Raw genomic sequence first — 16,506 nt, 5'->3', positions numbered from 1 at the left:
ATATTCAAGGCAACCATAATATTCTACTTTGCAAAAACAGGTTGGGCAACCAGCCTTTTAAGTCACTATGTCTGCATTCGGGGTATCTATAAGTAGGTAGAATCTAGTGTCCAGTTGGAAATATTTCTAACTTCTCTTGTTCTCAAAACCATGATCTAGCACTTCGGTCCTCTTATGTGGTCTTCTGTCACAGCAGTCCCACTCAGTACAGAGCAGTTAATGAGATATTATAGAATGAATACCAAGACCAGGTATTTCTTAAATTTATTGAAGAACTGTTAGCTGGGAGAAGAAAGATCACAGGCTTAAACAATTGTAAGATAAAAGAACAATTAATTGCAAATAATTACAAAAGTAATTTCTGAAATTTTTTGAGCCACTGCTAAAACAAAATTTTAGTGCATCTCAAAGTTCGTATTTTGTTAAGTGAACATATTAAATTACTGAAAAGCAAAAAAGAGTTACTGTTACACAGTACAAGATCTTAATATAGTAACTGAGCACAGCCAAATAAACAGCTATAATTATTCCAAGCTGCTTTTGCTATGTATCTGGTATATTAAACAAGAAAGTGGATTACTTTTAACACTGCACAAGTAACCAAAGGTAGCAAATCCAGCAATACTAAAACCGGATATTAAATAGTATTCAAACATTACAACAAAAACAAAATAAGAACCTCTAGAACTAGAACTCTACCCTATGAAAGGGATGTACACAGATGGTTAAAAAAAACCCAATAAATAAATAAAGTGACAAGAGTGACTAATTCTGTATCCACATCTTCAGAGCAGGAATACAGTAAATGAGGAAATGCTTAGAGGAGTTTTGCTGAAAATGAGAAAAAATGCATCTCACTTTAGTATAATTTTTCTAAATTCTCACTGAAGCTCTAATTCTCTTGTGCTGGTGACAGGTGGACAGGGTTTTTAAATGCAAAGTATTCTCCCTACACCCTGAGTATGGATGCATCAGTTGTTTAAAATTCTGTGGAAAGTTTCCTTAGAAAAACATAAAATTTAAAGTGATATACTGATGGGAAATTGAATATATTAATTGTGGAAGAATATCAGCTAACTAATTAACTAAGTAGACATTTAAATCTGGACTCTGTTGAAGGATCAAGGTTAAACTCTGCATTATGTGCACTAATGTCAGCCATCTAATATCAAAGTCAGATAAGTAAACTATCTTTCACTTTATACATAGTGCATTTAGTAAATAAATTCTCTTACCAGCAACATAAAGCCCTTGTTGGAGCAAAATTAAAGTATTAAGAATTGAATTAACTTACAACAAATATCTGAAGGGTAAGTGGAACATTTTTCAAAGTATAAAGATGTTATCACATATATTCACCATGAATCCTCTTAAAGGTTTTATAACACCATTAAATTATATCAAATATCCAACAGATATTGTCATTTTCTTCTGTGATTTATAAAGGGAACATTCCTTTTGTATAAATCAGAAGTATCTTAAAAATCAACCTTAACACCAAAATATACATGTAATTTTAACTTGGTTTAGGAAAACATGAAAGAACTGTCACATTTTGGTGTGAACAAGGTTCTGAAAACCCCCTATCAGAGGTCTCATTCACTTTTTTCCACATATCACTTGAAGGTTTTGAAACTGGTAAAAACAGAATTCAGCTCGATGTACATCAAAACTTTAACAGTTCTGAAAAAGACATATTTCGTAAGGGCCAAAATGTACAGCACAGCAATATTACAATGTTACAGTATAAATATGTCAGGCCAATTTGTAATAAAATAAGACAGTTGTCTTCAAAAGAGCTGTTTGACTATAGAGCAACCAAATAGATCTAGAACATCTTTGGAAAAACCACAAAGTGCCTTTAAAGAAAGTTAAGTTTAGATTACACTTAATTAAAAGATAATGCTCTAAACTCAAAATTCTTTTCTCTATATGAATTTTGACACTTCTTTTCACACCTGCCAATATTCAATGTTTTTAACTCACACTTCTTTTCACACATCTGCCAATATTTAATATTTTATTGTATGCCCCTGCACTGAATTGATGTAAGTGTGAAGTTCCACTATTATTATTACCACACATGCTAATACCTAATAACTGGTCTGTCATTATGTAGTGGTTAAATAAGCAAATGCTGAACTCAGCACAGCTCTAGCAAAATGCAAATGAAATAAGAATAAGAAAAGCCTCACCTCAGAATGATTACACCATAAACAGAAATAAACATTTTCAAACACAAAGTTTCACAAAATAATATATCATCACTTTAAAAGAAATTCAGAACTCTATTTTGCTGTTGATCAAACTTGTGCATACACTCAAGTTACTAAACACAATTTGATAGATACTTGTAAAAATGCATTCTAAACTTAACAATCAATTAATTCATAATTAACAAGAGCAAACATTCCTAGTCCTAACATTTAAAAAAACCCAGTCCAGTGCTGCCACATCTCAAGTTCTGAAAAGCTAAATGCAGAAACAATTCTGGTTATACAATTCCTGCATTTCTCTACCTTAAAAAATACTTGAAGAAACTTTAGGAAACTTTATATTATGGCTTGCTGTATTTCTGTATCTTAAATTGAGGAAAATCAAAACCTACGATGTAACTTCGAATTATTTAAATAGCTTTTGGCATTTTTCTTGAAAAGCAAATTTGAATCTTTCACTATAAAACATTTCTATACCACAATTACTAATTCACATTAATGTGTAAGTGCCCTTATTTCCTATTCCCTGGCAGGCGCTATGTCTTCTTTCTCCGTTTTGTGCAGCTTTCAGAACAGTCAGTGCTCAGAAAAAATGAAAATGTAATGGAGCAAAATCAAAGTCCCCAAAAAAAGTGATTTATCCTAGATTACAAAATCCAGTAGTGGAAGAACCAACATTTACACACCCAAATACACACACAACCACACATACACAAGACACAGCGAGAGATGAGAGAGAGTGGGGGGTGGGGGAGGTGAGAGACAGTGGGAGGAGGGGGAGGGGGAAGAGAGTGGGAGGAGGGGAGAGAGAGTTGCAGGGAGGGAAGAGAGAGACAAAAGCAAGACACAACCTTGGTCCTCTATTCATGTCAACTTGCAGTTTCTGGACACAAACTGGTAGGAAATGCAGAGCCCAGAAAGATCATGTCAGAGAACTTGACGAGACAGTGTAGATACAGTTTATCTGGGTGGGGTGGGGTGGGGGGAAATCCCAATTTTTCTAAAAAAAAAAAACAAACAAATAAACAAACAAACACCATATTCTTGGTAGAGTTTTTTTCAAAAACCCAACAGTAAAAACTATTGGGCTTCTCTAAATGCATTTCCATATTAACATTAATTTTTAAAATTTCAACATGTTTTACAACTTAAGTTTTCACTTGTAAGATAAGTTGGGAACCCAAAATTGTCAAAAAAAATTTTAATTGTCAATAAAAATTCTTACTGCACAATCTTTATAGGCGTTTTATTTTAAAGCACCTTTTCAAATTTTAACAGTGGGTTTCTCAAAAGAAAACAGTAAAATAAAAGAGGGAACAAACTGGCAAGGTTAAAGTACTCCCTTACACACACACACACACACACACACACACACACACACACACACACACCTTTCATGCCAGAATGACTGGCAGCATTGGCAAATAATGTCAATGAAAGGATGGGGGAAACTATCACTTATAGTGTTTATAGAAACCTAAAATACTAATGTTTCTGCTAAGAAATTAAATAGTTTGGGGAAATCAAAAAGCTACCAATAGCTGATCTATGAAATATGAAAATGAAACTGATTTTTAAAAACAGGAAAGAAAGGCCAAAAATCTACTAGAAATTTTTAAAAATCAGCCTCAATTTTATTTTCTGATGTCAGACTAGTTATTAATTAGATACCATTTGTTTGCAAAGGAGCAAAATTATAACTCTATCACTGGAACCTATCCTCAGCCACTTCAGTGCAGTTTCTAGCAGCACTATTTGGATACAAAAAGAATGTAGTCAGACAATGCCCCTGAAAACCCCCTGGTTAGACCTTCCTTCAAATACATGTTCTTAGGGTCTTGACACACTACACATGTGTATAGAAGAATAAATGAAGGTAGTATTTTGACAGATTACAAAAGTATGAACTATATACACCGAGTGATAACACAAAGCGCTCAGAAAGCTATATTTACTTGCCTCCCAACTGACTTACGATGTTAATATTCACTATTCAAATTTTATCCTAAACATCTTTATTGGCTTGTTCCCCTCCCCAAACAAATACTAAAATATACTGGTTTGGGGTTTGCTCTATGCATTTTCCAAGAGCCAATCAAACAGCGACTTGCATCTCTCCTCACTGGAAGCTTTTTCCATCACTTCATAGTATTGAAGCACAGCCTGCAGGAGGTCTCCCACTTTCCATCCTTTCTCTTGTAATTGTTTTGAAAGCTAAGAAAGAAAGATGTGTCAAACATTAACCAAAAACAATTTTATAACAAAGCTTTTATTTTTATTTTCAATATTAGCTGAAACTTAAGAATCCTGCTGTTTACAATTAAATACCGTTCCTAGTTATAACAAGGTCTTCCCCTCTAAACCGCTACCCCTTTACCCAAATTAAACATTTTCCCTTCTTCCCCTTTATAAACACATCTCCTCCAGAGAATGACACTTTGGGATCGCTGGAGACAGAGCTCCACAAACCTCACCAAGCAAATAGTCTGCGTGGACATGCAGAGGCTGAGTTTCTACAGGAAATTCTTCACCTAACTAAATACAACTGCCACACCCTCAATTGGGACATAAAATAATAAAGACAACGTCAAATTCAATAAAAGGATGTGGATTTTCCTTCCACAACATGTAGTGTGGCATTTTTCTGGAATACACACTCTAGCCTCAATGGAAACATGGCTTTCTAAGTTAAAGAATGTTAATGTTTCAACAACAAAACAACAAATAAATAAATAAATAAATACAGGTTTAAATAAATCCTGTTGTCACCACTCACGACATGCCTTTGTTCATTTCTTTTTCTACTAAGTTCTGTAAAAGCTCTTAAGTTTTGAAAGATCTGTAAGTTAAATTCTGAAAAACTACTTTAATTTTGTGTAACATATATATGCTTAACCTTTTTAAAAACAGCTTTATTGAGATAAAATTCACATAACATACAATTCACCCAAAGTGTCCTAGTCAATGGTTTTTAGTATGTTCTCCAAGCTGAATGCAACCAACACCACAATTAGAATATTTCTACCACACCAAAAGGAAAGTTCTGATAAAGAAAATTATGGAACAAAAACCTTAAGACTGTAAACTGAAAATCTTGACTAATAAGGTACTTGGCACATAGTAAGCATCTTGTTTAAACTTTTATTGGCTTTTAATTATGACAGCTGCTCATACAAATGAAACTGGATTATCAGAGAAACATATATTAATCATTAGGTACAATTACGAATCAAATACAGAGAATAATTCAATTTTTTCATAGGAACACACACAATGCTTATTAATAGCATCTACCTTTGAGAGCTTAGTGTTATGCCAGGCATTAGACCAAGCATTTTTTTAACATTATATTTAATCCTCATAAACCCCTGTAAGGTAGATTCTATATTCATTTGCATAGTGCAGTTAGGGGCAATGAGACAGACTGGTGAACCTGCCTCTGGTTATACTGCTAGAAAGTGGCAGAGCTGATGTCTGAACCCAAACTGTTGGACACTACAGCCTAAGAATTTAACCATCACCAGGCATCTTGTTAGACCAACCACATGACAAGAACATCATATACTGTTAAATGTATCCTCACACTGTGTAAGGTAGGTACTTACTAGCATAAACTCCTTATTTGCAGAGTCATGAAAATAAAGTTCTGCAACTTCAGCCTCAGAGGCAATGAGCCATTGAAGAATAATCCTTAGCTGGGGGTCTACCGTGCATGGCTCCATGTCAATATTCGTAATTAGCAGTGTCTTTCCATCTTGCCCCAAACCTAATATTTAAATGTAAACAATATAAAGTAAAACTCATCAATTTAACTCTCAATACTCTGGTTGTCAAGTAGATACAAATATTTTCTGGTTCTTAGGATTCTAATGAATGGTGAAAAAAATATCCATCTTTTTCTAACCACGCCATAACCTCAACTAAAACTTTTAAAGGGCAAAATAATGTAAAACAAAGGAATAACTTTGATCATTTATTGATTGCGAAAATATAAAACACCATTTTAACATACTGAATTCAAGTTCTATAAATGCCATAATTTGATATAAATTATGACCAGTGGGTTAGAGAGAAAATAAAACTATAAAGCTATCATTACAATAAAAATAAAAATGAGGCTGGGCATGGTGGCTCAGGCCTGTAATCCCAGCACCCTGGGAGGCCGACGTGGGCAGATCGCTTGAGGCCAAGAGTTCGAGACCAACCTGCCCAACATGGTGAAACCCGAGCACTACTAAAAATACAAAATCCGGCCAGGCATGGTGGCACATGCCTGTAGTCCCAGCTACTCAGGAGGCTGTGACACAAGAATCGCTGGAACCCAGGAGGCAGGGGTTGCAGTGATCCGAGATTGCACCACCCAGCCTGGGCAACAGAGCAAGACTCTGTCCCAAAAAACAAACAAAACCCCACAAAAAAACAGAAATCTCAAATAAAGAAGAGCAGCAACATTTGTGCAGCACATATTCCATCCTAAGTATTGTTCTAAGCTCTTTATATGTACAAACTCCTTTAATCCTCACAACCACTCTATGAGGTAGAAACTATTATTGTCTCCATTCTACAGGTGAGAGATCTGAGGCAAAGAGAGCCCCAGAGTCTTCCAGTGGGGAGGTGGCTGAGCCAGGACATTTACACAGGCAGTCTGGCTCCATGCTCTTAATCTCTCATTCTTCAGACAAAAGTGGGGGGAAATGCCCTATGCAACCACTTACACCCAAAAGCCAGATCAGGGAATTTTCTAGTATACTTCTAGTCTCAAGATTATCTCAAATTTATTTTCTTTTTTTATGATAATTATGTTTTCATCACAAAGAGGGATCCATCTCTCTTGATGGAAATAATGACTTATGGGCCAATATCATGCGTTTAACATTCCTGCTGCTTAATGATACCTGAGCAACAAGGAGTGCTGAGACCAGGACCCCTCCACCCCTTAACACACACCACAAGAGGTGAGCACCAGGGCATGCTGGCAGACATCATGCCAATATGTACCAGTAATGGAAGGTTGTTGACAGATGTCTCTGATTCTCTGCTACAGCTTGCAGGCCATTCTAGACCACTATTAATTATTTTTAGGAGTTGTGTTGGTCCCTAATTTTTAATTAAAAAGATTTGGTCCACATTACTCTCTAAAAATAAATGTATTGTCTTTTCCCTCCCCTCTCTCCAACACTCTCAATCAAAAATAGGTTTGGCATACCAGGGTACAAGGCATGGTCTCTGGGCCTTTCTGCAATCCTGAGGAGTTCAGGGGGCTAGAAGCTAATCACCCCACTGCTTCTTTGCACTGCTGGTGTTTTCTCAGTTCAGGACTCCTGGTTGCCTTGCCTACAAGAACCTCCAAACGGCTCTCTCTTTAGAGAAGTCTCTAACCATTAGTGAAAAGGGGAGGGACTGACATCCTGCAACTACAAAATTTTTTTTTTTAAAAATAAGTTTGTTGCCTTGGGATTTCCATAATTTTGAATCTTTCTATAAATCCAGACCAATCTAGCTCCTAATTTACCAATCTCTAACAAATTTAAAGTTGGCTGTAACTTTCTATATAATGAGAAATACCTATAATCTCAAAAACTCAGTAATGACATATCAACATATAATTAATCTCCTGATTTCTACCAACTACAAAAGAAATCCTTAACAGCCTGGTTAGTGCCAAAAGTAATCTTTTTCAAGATAAATTTCATATTTACATTAACTTGTATCTTCTTTTTTCTTAATCATTCCTCAGTAAAGCTAGTTAAACAATCGCTAGTTCATTAGAGAATACTTAACCACATGCATTTATACGATGTATAGCCTTTAGAATAACTGTTCACAGATGTTACTTGAGAAAAGGCATAACTTTTATAAACAAAGTCAACACTTTTTTAGTGAAGAAGAATGAAACAAATATTGCAGTGGGGAATATCAATATCAAATATCAATAACACTAAAAATATTGCCCCATCTCGACTTTATATCTGATGAGAAAAACTGACTTCTAGAAGCCTTATATAAAGAATGTCTACTTACAGAGGCATTAAAACTAAAAAATAATAATCTTAAGTCTGAAGATTACAGCTTAAAAACTGGGATGTGACTTCCCTAAACAAGGTGTTAAACTAACTGAAAATTCAGGTGTCATAAAGTAAATTTCGAGAAATTCTTTTTAGCTATTTTCTGTTTGCCTGCTTCTAGAGAAGCAATTTTTAAAACATCACTAGTCCAAAAACAAATATCTCAAAGAGTACAAATACTTTTATAAGTGCACTTTATGGAAGACATTATTGGTATTTTCAAAATTAAGAAAAAAATTAGACTTTCAGAAAAAAATTCAACCACCACCTGAATATAATGAAAACTCAGCTTCAAAGTAAAGTTTCTAAATTCACTCAGATGAGTAAACTCAGATACTCTAACATGAATTAAGGATTACAAACTATGGTCCAAAACTCTGTGGCCAATGACATCTAGTATTGACATACTTGGAACTATGTTCATTAAGGAAGGATCTGAGTATTTTCTTCAAATATGTGTATGCGTGAGTGAAGCACTGGAACTGGGGGAGGGAAGAAGAATTAATTTAGAAATATCTTTTAGAAAACAAGGTAAGTAAAAATATTACTTACTGACTCACGTAAGTTTGACATGAAACCCTGGTTCTACAAGTTACCAGTTTGGAAGGAAAATATTATGAAAATAATATGCCATAGTTATAATAAATTGTCTTATAACATGAGTAAGAATTTTAGCTTTTGTATTTTGAAAATAATTAGGTAGAGAGACTGTAATTAATTTCTCTCAAATAGTCAAATAATTCTCATAAAGTATTCCTTTTTTTTTTTTTTTTTTTTTGAGTCAGAGTCTCTGGCTCTGTTACCCAGGCTGGAGTGCAGTGGCATGATCTCGGCTCACTGCAACCTCTGCCTCCCAGGTTCAAGCAAATCCTGCGCCTCAGCCTCTCAAATAGCTGGGATTACAGGTGCCCGCCACCATGCCCAGCTAATTTTTGCATTTTCAGTAGAGATGGGGTTTCACCATGTTGGCCAGGCTGGTCTCGAATTCCTGGCCTCATGCGATCCACCCACCTCAGCCACCCAAAATGCTGGGATTATAGGCGTAAGCCACCGTGCCTGCCCAGTATTTCTTTACACCAATGACAATTTCATTAGTGTAGCAATCAAATAAAACTACTCAACGAAGGATCTAAAAGTGGACAAACAAAATTAGTTCAAGAATACCCTGATTTATAATGTTTTACACTGATAACCTAGAGCCTATCTGATGAAAATGCATAAAGACTCTTCTAGGAAACCTTATACAAAAGACATGCCAACACTTTGAAAAACAAATCAAATTACCTTCTACTTCGTCCTCATGCTCTTCATCTTTATCATCTGGTCCATCACTTATGAATAAAATAGCAGAAGCAGTTACAAAAAAAATTTAATTAATAATGGTATCAAAACAAATTCTTAAAAATGTGGTAATGAATGAATGTTACAATATGACTTATGACATTTAGAAAGGGGAGAAATGACAATTAAAAAAGGAAGCTTTGCTTCTCACATCATTTCATGTTAAAATCTGAATTGCAAATGATCCCTAAAGTTATCAAAACCAAGAAATCCTACCTTACCATGATATATCGTGCCATGTAATTTCATAATATTCAATTTAAAATCATTTAAAGTTGAAATAGTCTACTAATTTAATGTAGCATTTGAATATTACAAAATGCCAGGAATAATTTGTTAATGGTTTAGCTGATGCAATTTATATATATTTTTAATACAGTAAAAACACTTTTTACCTATACTTTTCTTATATATAAAATAAAATCACATACAAAAATAAAACATAACAAAAAAACCCAACAGAAATCCTGTAGGAAGCAAGCTCTTTTGAATGAAATAATTGGTAGAATGAAAAATAGCAAGCAGAGCAACACATGCATAACAGTGACACATTTTGCAATTAGATGTCAGTCATATCTTAGCATAGTTGAAGTTTTTCATTAGATGTGAATTCATCAAGCAGAATCATGTCAAAATATAGGAGAAAAGCAGGTTGATACATACTGGCACTGTAACCCACATTCTTTGAAGAATATGACATCATGCATTAGTGGTGACAGACTCATCAGTTTTTAAGTTTCTAGACTGGACCAACCTGTCTGATGTTGGAAAGGATAAATTGTCCTCATACAAATCTCCTTCTAAACCAAGACTGCTCCAGCTACTGCTGTTACCATTACTGCCAGAGGAAGAAAAGAACAGAGCTGAACTAGAAAATGAATAGTAGAAAAGACCTTTGTTTCCTTGGAACAGCTTCTGTCCTTGATAACGGCAGATGTTCTGAAGCTGCCACAATGAAGGGGAACATCCAGAGAGGAGATTGGCCATCACTCCTATGCTAAAAGGTGCCTGACAAGTTCAGAGATTTGGGAGTTTTTTCCTTCTTCTCAATAATCATGAAAATTATCTAAACTTATATTTTACAGATTAACAGAATGACTTTTAGGACAGCAAATGAATGCATGAAGTAATAAGTTTCACAGAAAAATTAATGTCTTAGGACCAATCTTGAACTATAATTTGTGAAATGCCAATACCTTTCAATTTGGATAAAGTTAAAAAAAACAGGTTAACATTCTCTCAGGTCTTTAGATAGTGCAAAACAGTGACAGGTATGGGTGAGGGGATGTTGGGGGGAGATGGGATGGAAGACTCTGTAAAGACATAGTCCCAAACAGACCTTTTCTAACTATTTGGGCAAAACATGTTCTCAGATTTTAAAATACTATTATGTCAATTATCTTCATTTCATATATTATGTATAATTCAGTAGATGGCAAATAACAAACATTTTCTTCAGAATACAGCTAGAATAGCCAAGGCTTAATCAAGCATTACACTTGTCTAGTTGGCCAGTCACAAATGCCACATACAGATAATGTCTTACACTACCTAATCAACTGAAGAAGAAAGCAACTACTTTCTAAAACTGCAGCAAAGCAATTTTTTAAAAAAGCAACCATGTTCAGAAATAAAATTACATTCAAATTTTCAGATTAAAACCATCAGCATGCAATTTAAAAATTCTAATCATTTCTAATTATTAAACATTAGTAAGCAAATTAGTTTGCAGTGATAAGCAGCTATTTTTCCCAATATTAGGCTAGGCAATTATAAAAAGTAATATTTATACAAACCAAAATTTTGGTTCTAAAAAAGTAAACATAAAATCATTTTATGTACATCAGTAAATGTTGGTATGGTTACCAAAAAAAGGTGATTACTTCAAGTTCTAAAAAACTTCCAAGCAATCTCAAATAATTTGCATAGTTATATTCACTCTAACATGATCAAACTGTCACAAATCATAATGTATTAGAGAGTAAAAGTTAAAACTGAGCAGGGTCTTTTTAACATGTTCAAACAAATATAGCTCTATTATAAAACTGTTACAACCCATGTAGTTCATTGTCAGATAAACTAAAAATAAGAAAATATACAAATAAAGAATGGACAGACAGCTGTGAGCAAAGGAGAAAAAGAAAATCATCTCAAACACTCTATTTACTTCTATTAATAGAATGATTATAACAAAAAAAATATAAAATTTTTCTACCCATCACACAGATTCTTCCACTTAATAATAAAAATCCATCACCTACCTATTACATAAACATTAAAAAAAACAGCTAAACGAAGTAAAGACTAAAAATTCAAATTCCCTCTAACCTTATCCCTCCTCCCTCTTTGTGCCTCCAAATGGGTATTTGAAGTCATTCTTCATCAAATGCCACTTCTAACTAGGTGACTGTATACATTTTTCATCTAACCAGGACACTTTTTTAAAGACCTCACCGTTAATAATTACAACAGAACAGCAGAAATAAGCCAAACTATCCTAAGTGGGAAGTATGATCACCCTGTATTAACCCAACATTTAAAAAACTTAATTTCTTCACTTAAGAGTTTTCCTACTTCACTCTTGAAACACTACCCTGCTTCCATCACTTTCTTTTATGTCTTTTCATATTTCCTATGTCTAGCACAGGAGTACTCCAACCAGTTGGTATAAGTACTACAGTGGTCCAGTACTGCAATGCTTTATTGCAGCTTTTAGCCATATCAAGACTGGTCTCGATTGTGATACATCTCACAAAAATTATCTGAAACATTCTGCAAATCTGGCCCCATCCCTTAACCTAATCTAATTCATAATTCCTAAGAGAATAACAAACTACCTAAATATTTAAGACAGTCACAGACAGAGTCCAGTTCTTTTCTCATCAAATAATTATATAATCCTCCTAAACACTTTTGAAAATCTGAAATTAGTGTGTTTTTTAGTTGTTGCCCTCCACTGAACTTCCTGCTTATAATGAAACTGCAAGGTGTTTTCAAATTGCCAAAGTCTTTTTTTTTTTTTTTTTGACGGAGTCTGTCTCTGTCGCCCAGGATGGAGTACAGTGGCACAATCTCAGCTCGCTGCAATCTCCGCCTCCCGGGTTCAAGCAATTCTCCTGCCTTAGCGTTCCAAGTAGCTGGGATTACAGGTGCCTGCCACCATGCCTGGCTAATTTTTGTATTTTTGGTAGAGACGGGGTTTCACCATGTTGCCCAGGCTGGTCTTGAACTCCTGACCTCAAGTGATCCACCCCCCCCACCATTGGCTTCCCAGAGTTCCGGGATTACAGGCATGAATCACCGCGCCCAGCCCAAATCGCCGAAGTCTTTATCTCCTACCTTGATCTCTGTAGCAGAAAAGAACAGTATAGATAGCAATTGTCATCAACAGATGCAACATATCTTGTAAATCAATATATTTTCAAGTGAGGTCTCTGAATCACCTGCACTGAAATCATCTGTGATGCTTATCAAGCATGCAGATTCTCAGGACCCTACACTGACTTCATAAATCTTCATCTCTGGAGGTGAGACCCTGGACACTGTATATGCAACAAGCACACCACCAATCCTGGATGAGCCCCGCTTTTTCTCTGTGCCAGAACCTTAATGCCACGCAGCATTACATTAAGTCACATTACAACTTTGGTCAATGGAAACACAGGTCTTTTTCTGACAAAATGCCATCAAGCCAGGTTTGCTCCCCACTTAAGTTCAAATATTAATCATTAATTTTCTGAGCCTAATTTCTGGATAAATGCATTTATCCATGTTAAACATAATTATTTTAACCTCAGCCTGATTTGGTCTTTTTAACCTTTGTTCTGTTAATGAGATTCTTTTTTCAGCCTGTGTTGAATCATCATCCACAAATGAGTATTCCACATCATTAATAAATAATGCTAAGGAGGACAGAACCAAGGACAGAAACCGGTAAGACGACTCCTTTTTCTCATCAAATTAGATAATATTCAGCACAGAGTTGTTCAACTGACTACAAGTCCTCTTAATGCTGCTAGCCTCTACCCACACCTCAATCTCCCATTTTAACACCAGGATTTCCTAGGCAACACTGTCAACCCCACTGAAATCCTAGAAGCCTGTGTTTCTCAAAATGAGAGAAGAAACTAAATGTTAGTATCCTTTTCTAGATAAAGTTATAGAAAAGGGCCAAATCATGATTTGTGACATTGCCCCCACTTGCTTCTACCAGTTTTAAACACTGTCTTTTTGAACCTAGATTTTAAGAAATATTGGTGGTTTATATAGCACCATAATAAACTATGACAAAATATACTTTACAAAAATATTAATATTTCCAGGTTAATCCAAGCATCAAACAAAACTCTCCGAGATGAAGTGTTCTATCAGGTGAAAAGCCATTTCCTTTCCTTATGCTACCTCATTCCCTTTTCCAAGAGTTGCCTTCCCTCCCACACCTAGTTTGCCATTTCCAGGGTCTAAGTTCAACGGATGGTTCACAGGTCCTTTCCACACATGCCTGAAACCAGCAATATGCTGAGAACCCTTTCCTCCCTCAAGACTCTGCTACAAATGGTATCTATTATTTCCAGTTATCAGTTAATGTGGATAAAGAGTTTATAGAATTTTATAGGTTAGTCAGAAATGCCTTTAGGTAGAGGTTAAGACTATAAGAAACAACTGTCTCATAATTAATAAAATATTTCAAACACCACTGTTATGAACAAAGTTAACTAAGAAAAGTTATATATGAGGTAAGTGCCTTGTGCTATACAAAATCACGTTTTTATAATGGCTTTGACTTACGTATTTTCAATCATTCAAGCATAAGTGTTCCAGGTCATTTTGTTCCTAACAGCAGGACAAGCAAGGACCCTCGCCCCACCAAAAAGATACTATTTTAACTAATGTCAGGAAAAGTACAGGGCTACTTTGATGCCTTTTACAGATACCTGTCCTTTTTCTTGTTCTTTAAAGAAAAAAAAGGACCCTTTTTAAAGTGAAAAAAAAAAAAATTTCCTCAGAAGTTCATAAAAAGTTTGGGAGAAGCTTAAAAGGCATAAAATTAAATGTATGCAATATTTTTCAAATCAACTATTGGCACACCCCAATAAAATTAGCTGGGCTACTTACTGTATTAAATAAGTGTTAAAAACAATTAGAAATACATTGTGAATAATAAAATACATTTTGAAAGCAATAGCATATTTTCAAATTTAGAATTTTTAAATAATAATGTAAATTTATAGCTCACTTCTAAGATCTGAGGACCTAAATTACACAATTATACGCAAAAGTGTAGTTACCTTTCACTTAGATGATGAAAACTGCTGCTTTCATCTTGGTGTTCATCTTCAAAACTTAAATTGGACCAGCTACCAGTGCTGTCATCACCAAAACTGAGGTTCATCTGCTGGCTACCAACAGACTCGGTTGACTGAAAGTCTTCTATTTCTTTTGAACTAAAAAGAAGAAAAAAAGAAAAAAAATCAAATTGAAAGCATCCCAGATTCTGAACTTACAAGACTATCAATTTGATGATAAAGATGATAAAAACAAGAAATGGTATTCGGAATCAGACCAGTGGCTCATGTAATCCTTTATTTGAGTCTGCCAACAGAGACTGTAGGATAGCGTATTAATTTCAAAGTTAACTGAGGTACCCACCAACAGCCATAACTTACTTTGTAATCTACAATGGATCTATCCCTAGGGCATTATTTCTCTAAATTCTACTTAAAGCAGTTCATTTTTCAACTGAGATACCATGGGGCAGTACAAGTTCCTAAGTTATCATCTGCTTTGTAAAACAGTACTTTTATTTATGTTAAAGGAGTCGCTTTCTGGCTTTAAGAACAAAAAAGTCATTCAAGAAATTCTAGTATTGTCGATCAAGCCTGTATTCAAACTAACCAAATCTCTTCAAGATTTTGAACATAGATCATAACCCCTTTCATTTTTCTCAATAAGAGGCATTTATACTTTTATTCCATCATCACAAGAAAGTCCATTCACTGCTCAACTATTTTAATTGTCCCACTACATTTTATGTTCAACAAAGTAGTTCAAAGTGATGTTTTCATAAAAAGAAAAAATGTCAGTCTTCTGATCAAAACCTTCCAATGGCTTCCCACCAAGCCAAAGAGCCCAAATCCTTAAAACATACTGCCTGTCCCCTCTTATAACAACCATCTGAACTCCCACTGTTCTCCCTGGCCCACTCCTCCCACTTCAGCAACACAAGCCTCTCTTTTGTTTCCCAAACACGCACAGTCCCACCCCTAGGCCTGGAAATCTGTTCTCGGTGACTCCCACATGACTTATTCTCATTTCACCTTTGGTTTTTGGCTCAAGTATCACTTTGCCAGTATTGTTTCCCCTGCTACCTATCCAAAACTGTAAACCAGCCCTAATGGCCACCGCCACTGTCACCACCAGCACTCTCTAACTCCCTAACTCCCTACCTTGCTTTATTTTTCCCCCAAAGCACTTATCACTATGTGACATACTATATATTTTACTTACCTACTGTCTTATTCCACTATAACATAAGCTCCAAGAGAATGCAGATTTTTGCCTGTTTTACTTACTTCCATATCCCTAGTGCTATCCTGAGAATAGCCCCTGAATTGCCCCCCATTTTTTCAGCTATTCTAATTTTGTAAGATACAGAATGATACTGAGCATTCCAAGCATAGGCACATTATAGTTCTGAACCATTGATAGATTATTACTTTGTTTTTTTGAATACTTTTCCTAATATGTGCCACATTCTCATGGTTTTTGGCTGAAATGACCCAAAGGATGAGGTCCAGAGAAGAGTTTATAATGACTGTGAGGTTATTTTGGCTCGGAATGATAGCTCAGAATATAATCGTTTTGTTGGCTAAAAATGCACTATC

The 16,506-nt window shown here is 35.2% G+C and overlaps 1 protein-coding gene across 8 annotated transcripts in view; it reads right to left on the bottom strand.

The window, feature by feature from the left end:
* Nucleotides 1–247: 247 nt before the first annotated feature.
* Nucleotides 248–16,506, bottom strand: part of AKAP11 (A-kinase anchoring protein 11) — a 47,895-nt gene continuing 31,636 nt past the window's right edge. For 5 of the 8 annotated variants that reach the window (XM_019039846.4, XM_055360044.2, XM_004054441.5 and 2 more), the window contains 5 exons: nucleotides 14,911–15,066; nucleotides 10,377–10,460; nucleotides 9,566–9,612; nucleotides 5,822–5,982; nucleotides 248–4,430 (listed from right to left, as the gene is read on the bottom strand). In XM_019039846.4, the coding sequence (XP_018895391.4) occupies nucleotides 4,290–4,430; nucleotides 5,822–5,982; nucleotides 9,566–9,612; nucleotides 10,377–10,460; nucleotides 14,911–15,066 (589 nt within the window). In that variant the 3' untranslated portion in view covers nucleotides 248–4,289. The remainder of the gene's footprint in view (nucleotides 4,431–5,821; nucleotides 5,983–9,565; nucleotides 9,613–10,376; nucleotides 10,461–14,910; nucleotides 15,067–16,506) is intronic. The other 3 variants (XM_055360046.2, XM_055360049.2, XM_019039847.4) reach the window with 1 other exon arrangement.

This window comes from Gorilla gorilla, chromosome 14, assembly GCF_029281585.2.
Source record: "Gorilla gorilla gorilla isolate KB3781 chromosome 14, NHGRI_mGorGor1-v2.1_pri, whole genome shotgun sequence".
NCBI lineage: Eukaryota > Metazoa > Chordata > Mammalia > Primates > Hominidae > Gorilla > Gorilla gorilla.
This window is presented reverse-complemented; position numbering and strand designations above follow the sequence as displayed.